At 35.0% G+C, this 23,920-nt stretch overlaps 2 protein-coding genes across 2 annotated transcripts in view; one reads left to right on the top strand and one right to left on the bottom strand.

Annotated features, from left to right (window-relative positions):
• LOC118746359 overlaps positions 1-13,071 on the bottom strand; it is a 25,616-nt gene extending 12,545 nt beyond the window's left edge. The window contains exon 1 of the mRNA XM_036480214.1: positions 13,009-13,071. Coding sequence (XP_036336107.1) covers positions 13,009-13,071 — 63 coding nt within the window. The remainder of the gene's footprint in view (positions 1-13,008) is intronic.
• A 398-nt stretch (positions 13,072-13,469) lies between these two features.
• On the top strand, positions 13,470-22,407 carry LOC118746279. Its single transcript, XM_036480118.1, has 2 exons — positions 13,470-14,606; positions 21,039-22,407. The coding sequence occupies exons 1-2, from the start codon at positions 14,571-14,573 to the stop codon at positions 22,113-22,115; spliced, it is 1,113 nt and encodes a 370-aa protein (XP_036336011.1). The 5' UTR covers positions 13,470-14,570; the 3' UTR covers positions 22,116-22,407.
• The last annotated feature ends 1,513 nt before the right edge of the window (positions 22,408-23,920 follow it).

The following is a 23,920-nucleotide window of genomic DNA, read 5'->3' as shown; positions in this document are numbered from 1 at the left end:
GTCACCCAGCTATATGAAAAGTGCTCAATCTTAAAGCATTCATGAACGGCTTTCATTTGATACCCATATTGAACAAATACACCCAAGGTTACCCAGGTCCACATTTTGGTCTATATCTCGAGACCCTAGTCACCCAGCTATATGAAAATTGCTCTATCTTAAAGCACTCATGAACAGCTTTAATTTGATGCCCATATTAAACAAATACATCCTAAGGTTACCCGGGTCCACGTTTTGGGGCCACGCCCCCTTTATATATCAAAATATTTTTTACCCTGTGACCATCCCTGGAAGATATCCAGTGCGTGTGTAAAATTTGGTTACGATCGGCTTATTCGTTTAGGAGCCAAGTGTGTCTATAGGTACATACATAATTTGAATTTTATATATATAGATTATTCCTATTTATTGCTAAATATTGCTTACACTGCAATTTGTAAGTATGTATGCTTAAAAGGTAAATGGACTCTTCAATTTCAACCAAATATTTGTGAGTACAAGGTGCAATGGCATAATAATGTTATGTGACACCTCATATTTATGCATAATTATGCTCATATGCATGTGTATATGTACGTTAGGGTGGTGAAAGAAAACACTTTTGGTTGAATAAACTAGTGGGTATTGTTATTGAAAGTCTCCTGAAGAGAACCAGAATTTTCCGATCGAAAAATATTTATTTTGAAGAATTCTTTACCATTTCTATGAAAAGTTGTTGTTTCCGACATAAAATACATAGAAAATTTTGAGCGCTTTGAGCGACCTTTAAATATTTTTGGATTTCAAAATAAAAAAGGGGTATATTTTTTTCGATATAGAACAATCCTATGAGGTGAGAGCATTAAAATTCCGTCTTTACTTATTTTGGACCACCCTAATGTACATATGTTTGTTTATATAACAAATTAAATTTTTATGAATGGTGTATATATTGTATGTATGTATTTCCTCCTTCGCTCCATTACATAGCAAGATATTAAGATATTATTGTAGAATTTAAAAAAACATGTTTTTGTTCACCAGGACGAATAGGTGTTGAAAATGCCCTTTTCATTCATTTTTTTTATGCTAACAAAGTTAGAACGACGAGATTTAATGCTGTGGTCTAGTGTGTATTAGTCCTTAACATATAGTTTCCCCAAAAATAATGATTTCAAAGTTTTAAAGACATTCAAGGATACAATTTTAAAAGGACATTTTCAATACTCAATCGTCCTTATGCACCAAAAAATTTAATTCGCTTTCTTCTACAGAATTTTCTCTTTAACTTGGTGCCCATACTGTTTTTTTAACATTGCACTGAATTTTTTTTGTAATCATATTTTTTCAAATTTTAAAGTCCTTTAAAAAAAACCTGACGTCAGAGAGAAAAACTAAAAACGCGGTTTTACTATATTTGGCCCATGGTTTGGCGAATACATACATTTTTTTTTAATGCAAAAATCAAAAAGTTTAACAAATTAAGCAACTTAAATTAAGCAACTTATTAAACGGGTCTTAATAAAGCGAAAAATGCTTGGAATTACTGGGCTTGGTAAATTGGGTATAGAAATAAAAAGTAAGCAAGTAAGTAAGTATAAGCTCTCTAAGGCTGAGTTTTGTCGTCAAAAGTAAGGATTTTATAGTCTAAGGTCCAATTTCAAATTAATATTTATTTATTATATTGTTTATAATTGTGGATTGTTGTTTAAATGCCATTTAACTTTCGTTGGGTTTCAGATCAACTTTATTTAAATATGCCAAACAATTGGCAGCACTGCTGCGTGTTCCTTGAAATTGTTGTTGCATTTGCTTGTTTGTTTACATTTTCTGCTGAAAAGCTGATTGTTTTTTGGTGGGATTTGGTGGGATTGATTAAACAACCTACCAATCAATCCTGGTTGTCTGGTATAAAAACTGGGTTGCATATCTCATATTTAAATAGCCGATATTGGCCATTTAAGCATCGAACAGTTTCATAAGTAAAGTAACTCTTCTTCTTATCGTTTTTCCTGGAAGGCTGTAGGTGTGTTTTTGGTTAGTGTATTGGAGTTTTTGGTTCAATGTGTTAGTGTATTTTGAATAAATTGTAATAGAAATGGAAGAAATTATAATAGAAATGAAAGAAATTGTAAAAGATAAGAGCAAATGTCAAAAAACAGGTGATCTCAGCTGTAGGCATTTTTTGGCAATCAGCTGATATTGTTTTTACTTAGGAAACTGTACGATGCATTTAAGTGCAGATTAAATGTACGATCTGAAAATGAATAGTGGAAGCTAATCAACAATCTCTACTTAAGTAAGGCCTAACAGTTGCTAAATTTGAAACTATCGATACTATCGATAGTATCGGATAATTTTAAAATGCGTTGACGAAGCTATTTATATAAACTTTTTAGTTTTGTTTAGTTAGCGATTTTCAGTAACTTTGTCCTTTCTCTTCGATTTTTTAAATATTTTAAACCGATAATATAAGAACATAATATTCCCAATCAAAACTTTCATCAGTCAACTTCGGCTACGCCACAGTAGCACTAACACCATAGTAAGGTTTCAAAAAGATATTCAAACTAATTTTTAACCGACTTCAAAAAAGGAGGAGATTATCAATTTGTCGGTATATTTTTTTTTTTAGGTATGTTACCGGATAACTTTGGACCACGTCAACCGATTTAAATAATTCTTTTTGCATCGGAAAGGTAGTGGTCCCATACTAATCTTTAGATCCGATCATTGGATCATGAAAAAATTAACGGTACTCCTAAATTTTTATATGAGAATCGAAGTCGGCTTTTTTTTTGCTTAAAAATTACTTGTTTTCAAATTTAATTACACCCAATTTACATGATTCAAGTACTTAAAGCAATTCTGGTTCATTCTCTTTGTGTTTTCTATTTGCTTTTACACGCTTCAATTTTGTTAAATCCAAGCTTTTGGTTCATTAAATGGGAAACAACGAAAATGTCAAAAGCAAAGCAAGAAACTTTAACTCTTCCCTTTTCTTCTCAACCCCTCTCTTCCACTAGCAAGAAGAATTGAATTCAATACTTGAACCATGTAAAACCCGGAAATAGGAAAAAAAACAGTGATGTGCAAGCAAATCAATGTTGCCAAGTTCCCATTTTCAAAAATAAAAAAAATGCAGTAGTACATATAATATACTTAAACAATATGTATATTTCCTCAAACAAAGACTATCGATAGTGGCCAACGACCATTCGATAGTGCAAAAAAGGAGAACCATTCGATAGTATCGATAGTACCATCGATAGTTTTAGAGCTCTACTTTCAACACATACTCCTATAATAGTTATCTGCCCTTTCGCTAGTTTTTTGAATGCATGCAAAAAACGAGTTTGGTATCATGTTATCCATAATATGCGTGTTGATCTTGTCACGCAAATGAAGCGACCTAAAGTTCTAGGTCGCCTCTGAACGGCAAATGGTTTTTATGAGAAGCGATTTCATGGCAGAAGTACACTCGACCACAGACCGGGAATTGTGTAGAGGGATCTGGATGGCAGTCTTCCTAAAATAAATTTGAAAAATTTATTGAAATAGTAACTCTACTGACTATGAATTTTTGAGGAAAATTTTCCTTTTTGACTATTTTAATAAACAAATTTAGCAAAACGAAGAAAAGTTTAACATTTTAACAGGCAGGAAAAACTTAATCAATTTTGCTTAAATTTAACCAAAACGGCAACGCTGGATCCAACGGCGAATCACTCTTGACAAAAAGTTTTACTTTGGACTTAGTAGATAAATGAGAAGTAAAGTCTTCTTTCGTCGTACAAAAATCACACTCTACAAGTCAATCATAATGGTCGTGCTGGTGTATGGCGCAGAAGCATGAACAATTACAGCATCTGAAGAGGAGTTGGAGTTTTCGAGAGAACGATTCTGCGAAAGATTTACGGGCCTTTGCGCATTAGTGACGGCGAATAACGCAGCCGATGGAAGAGAATTATAACGATTTAGACGTAGTGCGGCTACGCTGGCTTGACCATGCCGTACGAATGGACAGAAAAGTTGCAGCTCTGAAAGTATACAATGCGGCTGGAAATGCAAGTAACAGAAGAAGGTATCTTTTCCTATGGAAAACCAGGTGATGAAGGTTGGTTGGTCGGTTTAAGTGTATTGTCACCCTGGCGACAAGCAATTAGCAAGTTTGCCATTTTGATTCCACAACTCGTGCAACCTATAGTTATTTGACGGCTTTGATGAATTTCAGTACGTCAAACAGAGAGAGGCAGCTGCACTCTGAAATATTCTGCAGGAATGGTTTGCCGAGTGTCTTCAGCCTCATCCTTGTGAGTGCTGGATACTCGCACAGGAAGTGTTCGACTGTCTCTTTCGAGCCCGGGTCATCGCAACTGCGAGAGAACCTATTGAAGGGCCGTCCTTTCCTTTCGTCATGCACCCCGATGGGCCAGTGCCCTGTGCATAGTGCAGTAAATTTGTAGGCATCTTTTTTGCATTCCTAAGAGAGCTTTGGTTTTAAATGGGTCGTAGGGCACCCAGAACTGTAAGCGTCAAAATATTACTAATATTATATCCGGCTAGTAACATTTTGGAACATGGAAAATGAACAAGCGTATTTTTGGCGAGAGATATATTTTCATCCTTTAAAAGAAAACTTAATTTAGGGATTACCTGTGTGGAAAAGAAAAGCATAGAATATTTCCAAACTTTATACAACTTACATACATAGTACATGTTTATCCGTACAAATGGTGTTGATGGATATTAAACATTTGAAAGCACATTTATATGTCTGGCTGTAGCTGAGTGCGTAAAGATGCTTGCCACAATTTGTTGATATCCAGAGAGGGTCAGGGTTCGAATTCCGCTGCAAGCAGCAACATGCAAATTGAATATTTTTTTTTTTTTGGTTTTTATCTTGATTATACACTTCACGAATGCTTGTTCAGAACGAACGCGGTCATTTTAATATGCGCGTAATTGAATTGAATATTTACCAATATACAGTACTTTCGTTGACGTTTATAGTAAGATCAATAACGTTTCTGATTGATTTTAATAATTTTTTCCGTCAGTGTGAGTACTTTGGACCAGAGTTTTTAGCCCCTGCTAAATACTTTAATTTCTTGTACTTTAGTATCTAGCATAGGGCTGCCATAAGCATGAACGCACCGACCAGGACACTTATCACCCAAATCAAAGACGAAGATACAATTAAATATGGTGCCAATATATTAGGGCTATTCGCGATTCGGTGCATAAGAGCTGACAAATTTATGCAATTGCAGAAATATGCCATGGATTGTGAGCGACCTTTATTAAACTGTCATGGTAAAGCTTTTGCAAAACAATTTTTGTGCATCAGCTTTGGTTTTGTTTATGAATGCAATGCATAGCATTTTTATGCTATGGATTTTCGGTATTGCAAATTTGCCAAGCCATGACAAATGCAAATGCGTGTATTTTGTTTTTGTATTGCAAATAATTTGCAATACAAATTTGCAATGCAATGATGCTAGGCCATTTGCACCGGATCGCGAATAGCCCTATTATTTATAAGTACAGATGCTTTTGCTCGGGCGTTGCGTAAGCAATATAGCTTTGCTGAATGATTGATGATGAAGTGGTTGTATGAAATGCTCAATATTTAATTTTTTTTAATCATAAAACATTAAAACATATCTAATATGAACCTTATGTAAATTTCTTAAAGAAGTATGATGTTTATGAATTAAAAGAACAGCCTTAAAAGAACTTTGGACAATTAGGGTGAGAAACGCCCATTTTAAGTACATTTATGCAGTCTTGAAAACTGGTGCGGAATGATTTCATTAGTCGCCGAAGAAGCACATTTTTCGCGGTTTCTGAATTTGCCGTTATATGAAAGTAGGGGACGTGTTTAGATATACATAAATATTTTAGTTAATTCCATTATGTGAAAAAGTGTCTGTAGGTAAATGCAATAGTCTTTAACATATCCTGCGAAATCCTTTTGAGGACTCTCCAATTGGACGATATTGCTTTGCACTCAGCTTGAACGAAAAAAGTCACTCCCTGGCACAGTTTGCTGTAATCCGGTTCTTTCATTTGAAGTTTATTTATACAATTAAAGATAAATTTGTTTAGAAAAAAACTGGAAATTCGCTTAAGTTCTTCGATATAACTTTGGTAAATGTTACTCGATCAGTACGTATTTAATAATTAACAAATTGAAGGCGAGACTTACTGTTACTGATTTATGATAATAATATGATGAAAATCGTTCAGATTATAAACCAATTATTTTAAAATAAAAAATTGTAAACAAAATTTTTTGTAATTTTCCCATATTTGCAATTTATATATTGTATGCATAAACACAAGTAATTTTTAGCAAAAAAAAACCGACTTCAACTCTCATATAAAAAATATATATATATATATATCTCATGATCCACTTATCTGATCTTAACCAGATCAGTATGGGACCACCTCTGTGACACTACCTTTCCGATGCAAAAAGAATTATCGAAATCGGTTGACGTGGTCCAAAGTTATGCGGTAACATACATAAAAAAAAAAAAAAAAATATTCCGACGAACTGATAACCTCCTCCTTTTTTGGAAGTCGGTTAAAAAAAGATTAGAATATTTGGAACCAGCGACCTAAATGCACCCCAGCAATATTAATGCTTTTCTTTACATCTTTTCACTATAGGCCAGTGCAATTATCAAGAGAACAATTAAAATTTTCTTGAAAATAGATAAGTTTGAGATTAACGATAAGCTAAAGTGCTGCGACAAATGATATTTTACTTTATCTTTTGCGTTAACGGATTCATTATCTAATATGAACCAATCCTTTTTACTGAACCCAGAATTTTCAACAAGAGCTGGTCTTATTCGACTAGTGTGCTGTGGGTCACTTGGCGGTAGATGCGCGGGCTCTCACAATTAAAATAAAATACTAATATTTTGCAGGCTTGTTTTTGACTTCATGATACAATATATTTTCACTATTACCAAGGGATTTGAGAAAAATTAGATTTTCGACCCGCCCTAATGTATGTACATTAAAGTGGTCCAAAAATGTATGTACAAAAATAAGGTCGCATTTTTAATGCCGCCAGCCCCTAGGATTGTTCTATACCAAAAAAAAAATATACTCCTATTTTTTTTATTTTGAAATAAAAAAAAATTAGGGTGTGCTCAACGCGCTCAAAGTTTTCAATATATTTTATATGGGAAAAAAACACTTTTTCGTAGAAATAGTGTAGAATTCTTGAAAATCAATATTTTTCGATCGGAAAACTTTGCTTATCTTCAGGAGATTCCCGGTAATAATACCCAATTGTTACTTTAACAATTTTTTCACGGTAACTATATTTTATAGCTCCTAGAAAATGCAATGGGGGGACCAATAAAAAATCTTTAATCATAAAAAATGGTTAAATAAACAATTGAATATTAATATTTGAAGTCTCCTGAAGAGAACCACAGTTTTACGATTGAAAAATATTGATTTTCAAGAGTTTTATACCATTTTTACGAAAATTTGTTTTTTCCACATATAAAATACATGGAAAACTGTGAGCGCTGTGAGCACTCACTAAATATTTTTTGATTTCAAAATAAAAGAATAGGGGTATATTTTTTTCGGTTCAGAACAATCCTAGGGGGTGGCGGCATAAAAATTCCGATTTTATTATTTTGGACCACTGTAATGTACATACATATATGAATGAACACATGTATGCATAATACGCTAAAACTTTTTGAAGTGAAACAACACTTAGAAAAAGACCAAGGTGAGTACGTACATAGATAAAGAAAAGGATACAGGCAAATGTAAAAATAAAAACAAAAACAGAGTTGCGTAAATATAGAGGCAAAAATGAAGACCAAGGTAAATTTAAACACTTTACTTATAGCAGGGCAAGGGTGAAGGGGAATATGTATATGAAGAATATGATAAACATAAAAATAAAAACAAAGATAAATATAAACAAAAAGATGAGGATGAGGATACCGATAAAAATATAGATGAAGATAGAGGAAGAAAGATTAAAATAAAGGTAGTTGTAGAGAAAAGGATATAGATCTGGGAACTATTTCGGGATTTTATAGATTTTCGGAATTGTCGGGACTTATCGATATTATAATCGATATTTTGTCGGTTTTGTGATCGATCTTTTTATCGATTTTGTTATCAAAATTTTTACCGATATTGTTATTAATTTTGCTATCGATATTTTCGGAACTTATCGATATAATGATCGATATGTTTATCGATTTTGTTATCGATATTCTTTATCGATTTTGTTATCGATATTTTTATTGATTTTGTTATCGATTTTGTAATCGATTTCGTTATCGATTTGAGTATCGATTATTTAGCGATATTTGTATCGATTTTGCTATCGATATTTTTATCAATTTTGTTGTCGATATTTTTATAGATTTGGTTGTCGATATTTTAATCGATTCTGTCATCGATATTTTTATCGGTTTTGTTATCGATATTTTTATTGATTGTGTTAACGATTTTGCTATCGATATTATTATCGCTTTTGTTATCGATATTTTTATCGATTTTGTTATCGATATTTTTATCGATTTTGATATCGATATTTTCATCGATCTTTTTATCGATTTTTTTTGCCTGCAGAGCAAGACGAAGGCGCGGGACAGTTCCTTTATTCGAATACTAATAACAGAAAGCTTAACAATTTATTCATGGCAAATATGTGCGAAAAATGAAATGGGTGTCTGCACTGACATTCATTAAAAAACAAAGACAATTTAACTGCGGACCAAGACAATTTGCTTAAAACCAGGACAAATCTTGAAAAACCAGGACGTCTGGCAGCCCTGATCTAGCAGCTCCTATACCCAAACTTTTTTTTTACTTTAGTATCTCTTCTTCTTCTTTATTGACGCTGTAACCGCCTAAGCGATTTTGGCCGCGTGCAAAACAGCATGCCAGTGGGAACTGGCAATTGGAACTGCCAAGTGAAGCCAAGTCCTTCTCCACCTGGCCTTTCCAGCGTAGAGGTCTTCCTCTTCCTCTGCTACCAGCATCGCGACCCGCCTTGAATACTTTCAGAGCTGGAGCGTTTCTGTCCATACGAACGACATGACCTAGTCGGCGTAGCCGCAAGTATCTAAGAGCTCCTTACTGCCTAAATATTTATTACTTGAATATTTAGACATCTCCAAATACTACAAAAGTACTTAAGTATGCCCTTTCACAGAAATAGGCAATATTTGCAGTTTAAATATATTATCTGAAAATGAATTTTGAAGTTAATCAACAATCTATACCTAAATAGCTCATCTGAGATTGTGCCTTAATCTTAACCTGAAACTTAATCTTAAATTTAATCTAAATCGCAATCCTTATCTAAGTCCGAATCTTAACCAAAATTTAAATCTTAATAATAATTTTAAGCTACATATACCTTAACTTCAATCTTAATCTAAATCTTGCCCAATCACCCCCACAAGGCACTTAGGTTGGTACTTGCAAACCCGTATAGTTTTTACGAGTATTTAACCAAAAAATCCTTTTTAACTAAAATAAAAAAAAAAATATTGTCCATTAAAAAATGTGTTAAATTAAGGCCATATATAGACAGGTAGGATTGTTTGGAGATTGCTTACAGGTTTTACATATATTCATACATACGTATGTATGTATGAAGGTATTCAGCGTGCTAATAAAAGGGAAGTTATCAGCATTGAATGAATGTCAGCGATACTAAGAGGGGAATTCGTTTACCACGAGTGCTTAAAAGCTGGAAATAAGTACTTTAACTAATTCCCAAAGTATCATTTCAAAAGTAAGGCCAAGTATAGACGGGAGAAAGCAAATGGTGTTCAATAGTCAAAGGAGATGAAAATGTTTTTCAAATACAGAATCTTGAAATATGAATGTCAAAATAGAAAGAATCAATTACAATGGCAGCTAAGTTAAGTAAATGATACTACTGATAGATCACACAAGAAAGGAACAACAAATCGCGAACATTAGAACCACCGAAAATCAAATATTTGCACTCGTGTCACTTTTCTGTTTTGCTTAAATGCCATGAAGAACAAATAGAGAACGAAGCAAAAAGTTAAAGGCAAATTCTTTGATATTTGCAAGAGCAACAATGCGCTCTCGTACTTTGCTCCACCAATACTTTTGCAATTGTAGAATTGTGCATGCAAAATCGCTTTACTCGCTTGTGCACTTGTCGCTGTCGGTATATTCATTTTATTCTTTTGCATCGCACAGTGGCATTGGTGTAAATGTTTATTGCTTAATTTTTTTTTTTTTTGTTATCCCTTATCCGTAAATTTTGTAAGATTTTGCAAAACAGAGGTCACAATACACTGAGAAAAATAAGAAATTAAATCAGAGCACAAATAAGCACAACTTCACAGCTTTGACGTTTACGTATTCGTATTTGGTTACAGTTACCAAATCTTGTGTTGAGAGAAATATATTTGATTGACTTTTCTCTGAGTGTAGAAACACCACCCCTTAGGATGCCGCCTTGGTCTGATATTTTCTGCTAAAACAGATTTCTTCTAGCATAGAATCGTGCTTGTGCTTCTTTACAGTCCTTGTCCTATACAGTTCCGCATTTTAACAAGCTCTCCTCCTGTGAGCGGGAGTAAAGTCAACGTTTGAAATTTATTTGAAGTGATATATCATGGTACTCGGTATGTAGTGTTTTGGTCACCAGGCTACTGAGGCATAAGCGACAATCGGACGTGGGTATTGCTAATTAAGAAATAACGTATAATTCTTGTCTTTAGAGACCTAGGTACTTATGTATGCAGGGCCGTTGGAACAAAAATCGGGTCTCGGACTGAAAAATCGCGGGCACATAAATTGCATTAATGTAAAAGCAATTGAGAGTTCTCCATGCAGGGTTTCTTTAACGTATAAAAGCATATAACGAAGGAGCAGTTTCTAGTGGAAATATCGCAATTTTTTTTTAAATCCCGGGCCCGGGGGAATCCCCCTCCCCCTCCTCCTCGACGAGCATGCATGTATGTCCAAGGAGTAGTAGCAAAGTGCTCTATGTAAAATTTTTTCGATTTTTATTTTTTGGTGGTTAGCGTACCAGTATTTAAAGTAGTTTCATGTTCACTAACAATACAGTGCAAAATCCTTATATATTCTGAAAAAATAGCATCAAATGTTAGCTACTCTAGCAAAAGTCGCTATAGTACTTACGGTATGTATTTGTACACTTTCAAAAGTCGCTATAATATTTATTGTGCGTATTTATACAAGTATAAAAGTATCCATCTTCTGATGAACCTAGAAAACTGCATGAAAACGTGGTAGTTTCGGTTCCTAGTGAAAGACGTCGTAAAAAAGAAGCAGATCTGTCTTCATGGAAGAGAGAATGCGAAAAGCTAAAAAAAGCTAGCTATGTAAGAGTTACTGTTTCAAAACTCGCTATATTAATTTTTTGTATATAAAATTTGCATAAACTACCATACTGCGATTTTGTGTTTTAATGTTATTAAGCTCTTATTTATCAAAGTTGTCAGATAATAAACAAAGATACAATTTGGATTATACCTGTTGTTGTAGACGTCTTTTTCTTTTAATTTATGGCTTACTTTTATAAAATCACATCACCCTTTTTCAAGTGGACTACTCATATATGAATTATGTACAATTGATTTTTAAGAAAAAAAACCGACTTCAATGCTGATATAAAAATTTAGGAGTACCATTAATTTCTTCACAAACCAATGACCGGGTCTTAACCAAATTTGTATGGCACCACCCTTGTGATAAAAACTGTTTAAATGGTCCAAAGTTATCCGGTAACTTACATAAGAAATTTAAAAAAAATCAGATGAATTGATAATCTTTTCCCCTTTTTTTAAGTCGGTTAAAAATTAAAGACGGCATGTTTTGGGAACAATTTTAAGGCAAAATTACTTTACCATTAGGAAGTTTTTACTAGAAACACGGATTTCTTTCCAGTGTAAACAAAAGTGGTCCCTTAACTTACTAGTAGAGAGAAAAGTTTTTAGAATAAAAAATAATAATTTTTACTTGCTTTGCTTAGTTAGGGCAGCCATGAATGCATAGAGTTGCCAGATTGGGATTTTTTTATTTGTTTTTGAGTGTCTCTCTAATACATTGTTTGCTTACGATAGCGCTGAAATCGCCATACCTATGTCTAGTTCTTATTAAGAACTTCTTAAAGCACACTGAGGTAATAGTTCTATTTCTCAATCCCAGCGTCTGTGCATCTTAAAAGGTGGTTACCCTATGAATATAAATAACTAAATTGCATGTATACATGTCGGCCGCTGTGGTGTAGTGGTAAGCAGTGCGCGCTTCCACTCCGCAACGCCTGGGTTCAAGCCCTGGTCAAAGCAACATCGCAAGAAATATAGAAAAAAGGTTTTTTTCTTAACAGCGGTCGTCCCTCGGCAGGCAATGGCAAACCTCCGAGTGTATTTGTGCCATGAAAAACAGCTTCTCATAAAAATACAATCGCCGTTCGGAATCGGCGTTAAACTGTAGGTCCCTCCGCTTTGTCAATGCAAATTCGATATTCGATCCAAATACATTTTACTTAGCATAAGCCTACCGTGCAGCGATAATATATGTATGTATGTATATGAATGTACGTATTTGTGTTTATACATACATGCATACATACATATGTACTACATACAAATGTAGCTCTTAATATTCTTATTTTGTTCTGTTTCCATTGCTACTGCCGTGTCTCTGTCCGTGGCTATACTATGATTGCGTCTGCCGTGTAAGCAAAGGTGTTTTCATGCCTTGGCGTCTCGTATGTTGTTTGGCTGTGTATATTTTTGTTGTATACACCACCCTCGTACAACTCCCCCTCCGACCAATGTTTTAGCTGTTGGTGGAATACATATTTTGTATTCGTTAGCTCTAGCATTAGCAGCACATCTTGTGCACTTGTACATTTGTGTTAGTGTATTTTTGTGTGTGTTGCGACTGCTACTAGCTCGTTCGGCTTGTGTTTTACTTGGCTTGGTTGGCGACTACCACTGCTCGTACTTTGGCCACCTCTGTAGGTGGTTGTTGTCGTTGTCGTTGGAGTGGCTGAATATAAATACCCATTGCTCTATGCCACAATGGCATTCCCTGGTATACGTACGCATGTACATATGTTTGTGCATACATATGTACATATACATACAAATATATATATATATATATATATATATTTACCACATAGACATTTTGGCTGTTATGTCTGCTATAGCATACGCTACCGATTATTGTTTGTATGCATGTGTTGTTGCCTAGCGCTATGTAATATGTATTATTGTTGTTCTACTTATCGCTTATAAGTGTATATAGGCATGAATGTAAGTATATATTCATACTCTAGTTGCGATTGCCATGTGGCTGATATAGACATACTGCGTATGTATGTACGTACTATGTACTATTTATGTAAGTATTTACGTCTGTTGTGCTCAGTGTTGCTGCTGATTTCGTGTGGCTGTCTTTTGTATGTGTTGGCAGTTGTTGGTTTTTCTCATACAAATATTGTACGGGTTTTATTTCATATGACCAAACAACACACGAACCAACACCAGTGTCACTAGTCGCTTCTCGTTACTCAGCAGTTAAGCATTACAGCAAGGCAAAGCGCTAAAGTACACTGAGCCGGAATAGAATTGACCAAGGGGCGAAGCAAGTGAGAACATCAATATAAAATAAGTAAACAGTAACAAGAACAAATAAGAGGGAAGTGTGTGAACTACCTACTCGAATGATATAAAAGGTGCCTGCTACTTCGTTCCTAGTAGGAGAGACGCGACCACAAGGCCTCAAGGCGAGCCGAGTAAAGTGTTTGGAAACATCGTCCATTGGCAGTATCCGTTCGTCAGGTGGAGCTATACTGCACATCGAGCAATGTGTTGATCGCGCACTGGGGAGCATCAGAAGAGTATACGATCAACGCACACTTGCATACTTGCATACTGGCTCTCACATATGTTAATAGGTACATACATACGTGTATGTTCGTATGCGCATTGCTAAAAGTGGGGGACGGCGAAAGAGAACGCCAAGCTACGGAAGCAAGTGGTTAATCACCGTTGAAGCTGCAGCTGCATACAGCTGTTAAACTGCACCTGCAAGTGTGTGTTGAGAGCGGCGCATGCATACGTTCGTAACCAAGCGATGCAACAATAATAATAACAATAACAACCGATTTAATGAGAAACAAAACAGCAAGTCATACTAGTACTGCACTGTAGTCTTACCAAAGCCTTCATTTCGTTGATTTGTCAAACTGCATACAGAGCACGAGTGGGTGTAACGAGAACGAGTGTGTCGAAACACGAGGTGGGAAAGTGAAGTTGGCGTTAAATAAATACAAATACGCAGTGAAGAACAACAGTACTTTTGATTTCGAGCGGTTTTTTGCTAGTTTAAAAGAAAGCAATTCCTCCATCAAGATAAACATATGTACATATGTAGTTACATCGGAAAAGAATTTTAAATCGTGAATAATTGAACGCATCAGTCATTTGTCCCAGTTTCTCAACTAAAAACCCATCGAACTTGCATTCAATTGACAGCCACCAATAACCAAATCGGCTATCATGACCACTAAACCGTCCAAGCGCGCCAGCAAAGGGGTAAGTTTTCCATATCAATTGTCGGCATTTTTTTTTTTAGTATTGTCTTACCTACCAACCCTACTCAACTAGAGCACCGTGCAAAATATTATGCATAGCTTACATGCGTCCAGTCGTGTCCCACCAAACCCGCACCAACTGTCCAGCCGTGGCCAGCACTTTCATACAAACCTAATCGTGCATTCGTTGCTTTATTCATTGTATGTACATTGAATGTGGGTAGCGACTAGAAAGATGGGTTTGGTGCGATATTTTCTATACTTAACTTGACAAGTATGCTGTGCTACAACAGCACATTTATCGTAAAAAAAGCACACAAAAGTCTCTCTGATATGAAAATACACAAGTATATATGTATGTTTGAATGTAATTCTGAGCATTCCATTCGAATACGTGTGCGAGTGCCATGCATGTATTGGTGCAGTGTTCGTTCGCGTGCACCTTCATTGTATTTATTTAACCACGTCAAATAACGCACGCATAGAGGGTTATTTTTATGTTTTATAGAACAACGAATAGAACCACAACAATAACAATGACAACACGCTCAAATAGCACTGAATATTTAAATATATTTACATACATACACCAAACTTGTATGCCCATACATACTTGTATATCTTCGCATTGACAACAGCCAAACAGACTCGTTGCCATTGCAACTGCCAACATTTACAGTAGTTTATGTCACCACTTGTGGCAATAACAGACACATACATCCATACATGCAAATGAACATAGGCCAAGTCACGCTCGCTTTATGGGGATAGCGTGCTACGTACCCCATACATAGAGGCAGGCCCTATAAACGTGGGCTATTGAAAATGGCCAGCTGAACGGCTGCGAATCACGAAATGTTTTTTTTTTTTTTGTCCTTATGAAAGCACATTCGAGGCAGCATTTGATAACACTTACTTGTGAATTTTGATTGAATTAACATTAGAAATACTGGATAATCGACATATGTACCTTGAGATACGGACAGGGGTCATTTTACCCAACCGGGAAGGTTGCCTATAAGGGCGATGGTTAAAGGGACAGTGGCCGCAAGAGCCACCTCTAACCCCTATTTTTGCATAGAATTCCTTTCTGCGTAGGTGGCCTTCGGTGGCACTCAGGGATTACATATAATCCTTACTAAGTAGAATTCTCCGATCTGTTTTGTCAAAGTGTATCTATACATATACATATATAATACGCGAAAGCACTTTTTGTGCAGCATAAAAGATCTCCGCCGTTCGTTCGCTTTTCATAAATGGGGTGTCAAATTATAACGCTTGGCCTGTAGATGTGCAAACTGGTTTTATTATTTCGAAAGGAGTTGCCACCTGTTAAATAAATAAACTCAAGTTATTTACTAATCAATGCCCTCAGATCCGCACCGTCCGTTCGATTTTCAAAAGTGAGGTGTCAAATTGAATGTTCAATAAGGTTTTACTTTTTGGAAAAGAGTTGCCACCAGTTAAGAAACTAGGCTCAAATTATTAAAAAGTGTCCATGCGAGACATCTCATCACCCAGAAATGGTTTAGATAAATTATTAAGAATAAGAATTTAAAAATTTAAATTAAATTTTGGCGTTTTAACGGGATTGACTAGTAACATTTATTGTGCTATAACTCCTTCTCCGGTATCCACAGTATTTTTGCACTTAACTTCTTTCTGCGGTGGAATCCTCCTTTCTGTGTGTAAAGGGTATCTTGTGAAAATGAATATTAAGCATTTTTTAAGCGAAAAAGTGCAAGTGAAAATTGTGCCCCTAGGGCCCCATAGGGGGTTTAGGCGGTCGGGGGTGGGTTTGTGTAAAATGGGGTGTAGAAGGTGCCACACCCCCACTCCTTTAGCCCACCGTCCATTTAACCATCGCCTACTCTTTTAAAATTACTTTTAATTAAAGAAAAACTTATATGGGCAATTCTCACAAACTTCGACACATGTCGGAAATTTTTAGTATACGTTCCTTCAGCTGCTGGAATACAAAATCCAACGTGGTGCAACGTTTTAATGCAACGCACCATACGTTTTTAACGTTCTTTATGCTTTTTTTTTGTTTTTTTTTTTAAGTGGAAAGTGGGCGTGGGGTGGGGTTTTAGTCCGATTCCGAAAGTTTTCAACTTATAGCTTTTTTATGCCAAGGTCAATAATTATACTGAGGTTGATACAAATTGATAAATCGGTTACCGAGATACACATACAGTGAACCAAATAAAAACTGGGACGCGACATTTTAGTAAGTTTTGGCTATTCTTCTTTAGTTTATTTGATGTTTATTATTTTTTTATGGAAGTATAGCTCATAACTTAACAAACACGATGTAAATCCAAATTTTAGAATTTGTGCAAAAATTATGAAAATTCTACAAAGTTTCACCAAAATGTCTAACTTCTTGATCAGCATCTTTAGACAAAATATTGGTAGTTAGTTTTGTAGCCCATTAAATTTTAGTATAACAAAGTGCAAATTTGAAGTATTCAGGACTTACCGCTGACTTTTAGAAATTTTTTTGTTGACTACATGCATATAAAAAAATTGTCGAACATAAATTGCCAAAAATCAACGGTAAGTCCAAGTATGTATCTACAGCCCAAGCTCTTTCATTTGAAACCTCATTTTCGAAAACCGAGCGAACGGTGCAGATCTGATCACAGGCTTTGGGTATTATACAGGGTGTCCTAGACCACCCGTCCACCCCTTCTAAAATGGAGGTAAATATTTTTGATTGAAATCCGCAAAAATTTTACCGACTAAATCGGGGATGCTCTATCGGTATTAACGACTTTTGGTTTCGACCGCAAGTGGATTAAACTGACCGGAAGTCCATTTTTTCAAATTAGATATGCATGGTTTTTAGTACAGATTCGGATTCTAAGGATAAAAATTGTTTAAAACTTTTTCCTCAGAAGCGCCGTCTTCAACCATTAAAAGACCTTCGAACTTCCACTCGTCCTGGACTTCTAAAATATACGAAAATATTTTTATTGGAAAACGAAAAAAATATGAACTACCAAGTCGAGGACGCTCTATCTTTTGGTCGTATTACCTACTTCCTGTTTCGACCGGAAATGAGTTATGTTGACCATTTTTTTAAATAGGATTACATATTTTCAACACTGATTCGGATTCTGCACATAAAAATACATACCTTTTGTCTGAAACTTTTTTCCGGTTTGGACCGGAAGTGGGTCAAACTGACCGTAAGTCCATTTTTTAAATTACACATGTACATATGTTTTTAGTAAAGATTTGGATTCTGTGGTCAAAATTACGCAACTTTTATTTGAATCTTTTTTCTCGAAAGTGCCTTTTTCAACACTTTTAGACGAATCCAGGACGAGTTAAAGTTCGAAGGTCATTTAGAGAGAGAAAAACATGCATATTTAATTTGAAAAAATGGACTTCCGGTCAGTTTAACCCACATCCGGTCGAAGCGGGAAGTCGATATTACCACCAAAATATAGAGTATCCCCGATTTAGTCGGTAACATTTTTGCGGGTTTCAATAAAAAAAAAATTCCTTTCATTTTAGAGGGGATGAACGGATGGTCTAGGACACCCTGTATATATTGTTTATTTTTTTTTTTAGTTGTAGTAAATATTGATGCAGATTAAGGAAAAGCTTAGTGGGATACCATCAACCCCTAAAATAGAGGATGAAATAAGGGCTGAGGGGCTAAAACCCAGAAAGTTCAATGAAAAACGTTATAATGTGTTTTCGCAGGAGGTGAAAACGATTCAAATGACTATTTCTGCAAGGATTAATTTAAATTTTTATCAATATCATAATGCTAAAGGTCATACATTTTGTGAACACGGTGAACTTCGCCTCTCATTTCAGCCCTTAAAGTAAGTAGAGTCGCTTTAGTTTTCCTTTAATCGACATAACTTGAACTTTGTTATTAAAAAATTTAAATAAAAATATTATTTAGCTATCTTTATTCCTTCTCATTATATTACATTTTAAACAAAAAAATGTGATTTAGCCCATAGTGGGACGTTTCGGTACGAGTTCGAAAAGAACACTCGTTTAAATTTCAAATTAACTATGTACAATGTAAAAAAAATAAACAAGTAATTTTTAAGCAAAAAACAAAACCTCCTCCTTTTTTGGAAGTGGGTTAAAAATAGGGGTATATTTTTTTCGGTGTAGAACAGTCCTAGGGGGTGAGAGCATAAAAATTCCGACTTTTTAACCGACTTCCAGAAAAGGAGGAGGTTATCAGTTCGTCGGAATATTTTTTTTTATGTATGTTACCGCTTAACTTTGGACCACGCCAACCGATTTCGATAATTCTTTTTGCATCGGAAAGGTAGTGTCTCAGAGGTCCCATACTAATCTGGGTATATCCGATCATTGGATCATGAAATATATAGAGATATATATATATTTTTTTAGGTCGGTTTTTTTTGCTAAAAATTACTTGTTCACATGCATTTTTGGACCACCCTAATGTACATACATGTAAAGCGCGAAACACATATCATTTAGGTCATATGTATTCATCAATTCAGTCCCAAATTTTGCGATTTTGTCAAGATTTTGCAAATCGCACCGATTTTAAATCGTACGATTTCCAGCACATATCCGTTTGTGCAAGGCGCTGCCTAATTCAACTCTAACCTTCACTAAAGCCCACTTTGCTGATTTTTCTAAACCTTAAATCAGATTTGGACACCTTATGACTATCAAGCTATCGATAGCGCTATCGATATTTTTTACCAACTATCGATAGTTGTCACCTGCTGACAATGTTACGCATTTCCTTTCATACAAAGTATGTTAGACAATTTTTTTATGTTGTAAGAAATTCTTAAAAATCAACAAGATTTTTAGCAACTTCAAACTTGCACTATGTTCTATTAAAATTTGGCTATAAACCTGCACAGCAATGATTTTTTCTAGAAGTTCTAATTAAAATGCTTGAGATTTTGAAAAAATTGTTGATTTTTTAATTAATTTTTTAATTTGTGTACAAAGATTTAAATTTGGATTTTTATGGTTTTGACTATATATACTGCTATACTGCTTTATGAAAAAATTTATGAAATGCCTTTCTATCGTTATGTGGCAGTCTGTATGTAATTTAAACCGCCGCCGCTGCACAGTGGTTCAAAACTGGAATTAACTGTTCATAATTCACTGGAGTCTTCATTTTTCAACCAATTTTATTAATTTCTTTTCTTTAAATGATAGCTTAAAAAACTAGCAAGAGACCAGTTGACCCCGATTTTTGAATTTTTGTTTGCTTAAATTAAATTTTTTAGTGCAAATTGGCGAAAAAGTTGCAATTTTGAAGAAAATCGATTCTCCTTTTCCAGTTAATAAATATAATAATAATAAATATAATAATGAAACCTAGTTGAAAACAATTGTAGCATTCCCCCAAAACGAAAAAAAGTTTCACTAGAAAAATTTTAAATGTTATAAAAAAAAATTTTACCAAAATTAAAAAAAAATCAATTTTTAGAAAAACCTTGGGTATGCGGTTTTATAGATCATTCAGATCACTGTGCGCCGGCGGCCGTTGTGGTGTGGTAATTAGCAGTGGAGGAGAAGCTCGGCCAAACACTAACATATGTATAAGCGCCAATCTATTATTATTATTATTAATAACAAGCCTAGAAGTTCATAATTTATATTCGATAATTTTAGTGAGCTTGAGGCCGTTTTTAATGAAAAATTATAGTGGAAAAACAACAACAAATAACAAAACACAAATAAAAGTATTAAATTTACATTTAAATACAATGCATAACAACAAAAATCCAACTAACACTAGAAATTTTCATTAAAAAAATAAAAATTTGATTTAATTTCGATAGTACCATCGATGGTATCCAATGCACGATTTTTTCAGATTTTTTTTTAATTTTTTCAGAGGTTGCTATTTAATTTTTTTCGCAAACTAAGGCCTGTTTTGTGAAATAAAAATTTAAATCTTTCTTATGCATTCGTTGTTATTGTTACATGGTAGTTTACTTGCTTATAAAGAGTACCAAGGAACTGAAATAATTTGATTTTAGTGAAGATAATTAGTTCAAATGACGTTTTTATTACCCTGAGTATGAAAATTCCGTCTATTGTAGATTCAAAGTTGTTTTATTTTTTTAATTTTAAGCTTCTATAAACACATATTTTTTCTGATTTTTATATTTTTTTGCTCAAAACTTTGCAGTCGGCCTTAAGAGACTTTTTACCGATCTCTTTAGGCGACAGACCTTTCGTTCTCGACGGGGTATCAGTTAAACTTTGCTCCAAATACACCGCTACACGCATGCCCCAGTTATTCCTTTATTTCAAATAGTAGAATGTCTTCTAATACAACTTCCAAAGATAAGGTATTATACCTAAAAAGGTCTGCCTAAGAGTGTTGATTAATAAGAGTTCCTCATTTTGCTGACTGATTTTATGACAGAACAATTTTTATTACTTTCAGGTGAAAAGCCGCAACGAGCGCAACATATTGACATTCTACGAGAAGATTGCCGTCATACACTACTACGATGAGACAAGCGTATCACGAAATCGCTTGGCAAAGCTGTTCCACTGTTGTGCCACACAAATTCGACGCATTCTCGAACACAAAAATGAACTGCTCCAGCAATTGGCCACACTCAGCGAGTCTGATGCCACCAACTTTATTGAAGAAATGACACGTAAGCGACGCAAATTCGAAATGAGCGCAATTAGTTTCATTCTGCATCAGTGGGTGGAACGCTGTAGGGAGTTGCGGCTGCGTAAAAGAATAACCAATCAGACGCTCAAGGACACGGCACTCAAAATGGCAGCTTTACTAAATTTGCCCAGCTTCCGGCCATCGTATAGATGGTTGGATCGCTTTCGTAGCAAATACAAATACACGGACGAAGATTTGGGCACGACCGACCCGAATGCGACGGACGGTGAGCTTGCCGTGGAAGATATCATCATCGAATTTAAAGACGCGCTGCCGAACTTCATGCAAACAGAAATTTCAACAATCACCGCACTTGATAAAACAGTGAATACAGAAATGGCAAAGAAAAGTGGTGAAGTGCAAGGAGAAAGCAGTGAAAATAGCGTTGATTGTGTGCTCAGCGATGACGATGAAGTGGAAGAGGGGGGAGATGGTGCCATCGAAATTGACGATGAAAATACAACGGTAGTGAGTGAGTCCAAAGACTGCAGTGCTAGTGCACCCAACACCAATGCAAATACTCCTTGCGCGACGAGCAGCGCTAATCAGGAGGAAAATACCGAACAAATTAAAATGAATGCAGGCACCACAGCGGTTCTAGGCAGTGTATTCCCTCATCTAGCTGTCATACACCAGTTTGCATTGTTGAACGCCGATGTGAAGGCTCTGGAGTTGATCTCACAATTGGGTGTACATATGCAAAGGCAGGCAATCGAGGGAGCATACAAACAGCTGACGCTGGCGTCAACGAGTGATGAGGCAAATGCAGAAAATGCGCAGACTGATGTTAATGGTCTATATGCAGCAGATCTTGATGATATTGTGCTGATTGAATGAAATACGAGTATTTCATATACACATACATATTTAGTAACTATTTAAATGCGTACATAGTTTGTACAGACATATGAATTACAATACAAGCGCTTATGGAGCGAAAACCATACGTTGCCCTTTAAATTGGAAATGAATGACCGCCTTAAAATTTTGTATAACAATACACACTTGTATCATAAGTTCTAGAATTAGTGTAATCTTTTTAATAAGCAAAGTGTGAATTTAATAGCATACCGAGATGAATAAGAAAATGTCCTTGGTTCATAAGAATAAAAGTTTAAGGAAATGAAGTAATAAATAAAATAGAATTAAAACAAAAATTACTGTGTAGTTTTGAGCTTTTGGCACACGCTACTACTAGATGCATTTACAGCTCCCTTCTTGAGTAGGTACACGTTTTTTCTCCTCGTACGAAGCTTTTGTAGTAAAGGGTAAGTTTCTGAGCAAGCTAAATGACCTCAAGCAGTTAGTGAAAAAATTGTCTGCTTGTCAGCCACTTGCTATTAATCCTGGTAAGATGAAACTCGTCCTATTCACCATGAGGTACTATGTGCCTAATGCTTAGTTTCCCACGATCGGTGGATGTCGCTTTATTTAAGCTTCTAACGAGTTGTGAGTTTGATACGAATCTTTTGAGTTCAAAGCCACCGTTTTTATAAATACAGATGACCGTCTTGGTAACTCTCAACGCCATATGTATGCACTCATAACACCGTACGTCAGTAAATTTTACTCACCACAAAATCAATAGTGGAATTCAATTAAATTGAATGAGCGTGTGATTTGTTGGTGCTGGCGGTACAATAAATACACATGCAACAACAATCACACGCTCGTCCAGATACACTTACGCAAGATACAACGAATACACCGATGCGAGAATTCCACTAATATACTCGCGAAAGAAGGGGCGTCGGGATTTTTCGAAAAGACTTTGAAATTTCAAAAAATATGATTATTTCTATAAAATTTTTAAAAAAATTTAGAGCAATATAGAATTAAAATATGGCTACTTAATGAAAGAGAATTGAAAAGGATACATTTTGTTGGTACACAAGGACGAATTAGTATTGAAAATGTCTTTTAAAAAATTTTATCTTTGGACATCCTTGAAAATTTGCAGTATGTATTATTTTTGAAAAAAATTACATGTGAAAGACTAATATTTATATACACGACCGCATCCTCGAATCATGTCATTCTAACTTTATTAGCTTAAAAAAATAAAAACAATTAAAAGGAATTTTTCGATTACTCACTAAAAACCTAAAAATTACGACAGCGTAAAACTAGTTACATTCTTCAATAAAAAATAGCTTTTAAAAGAAATTAGCAGCAAATGGACTTAATTTTCTGTGGAGTTTGTTTATCACGTCGTAAAGAAACAAAAACGTTGGATAGCGTCCTCCTATGTTAAGGTAGCGATATGTATGTTGGATTCATTAGTCATTGAACTGAATAATAGTTTTCAAAATTAACTCGTCTATGATTTTCAAGTAAAGGCAAAAGACGAATAATAAGTACATTATTAAGTGCGTATTAGTGAGGTGATGAAATGTTCACTAGCTCATTGTTGTAGTTCCTCTTTGCTTAATTGAGTTACCAGCACTACAAAACTGATGCTTGCTGCTTAGCACTTCGTACATATTGACACACACAGGCAATATCAAATCTTTCAAAATAATAATACTGAAAATTGGAAAGCTATCTCCAGTGCGTCAGCTATAATTATGACTGAATTACGACACAGATAACCTTAGGCGTCAATCCGTCCATTATACTGATGGGTTCATTGCCCTATATCA

The sequence above is a fragment of the Rhagoletis pomonella genome, unplaced genomic scaffold, assembly GCF_013731165.1.
Source record: "Rhagoletis pomonella isolate Grant_MI unplaced genomic scaffold, Rhpom_1.0 Rhpom_scaffold_00010, whole genome shotgun sequence".
Taxonomy (NCBI): Eukaryota; Metazoa; Arthropoda; class Insecta; order Diptera; family Tephritidae; genus Rhagoletis; species Rhagoletis pomonella.
This window is presented reverse-complemented; position numbering and strand designations above follow the sequence as displayed.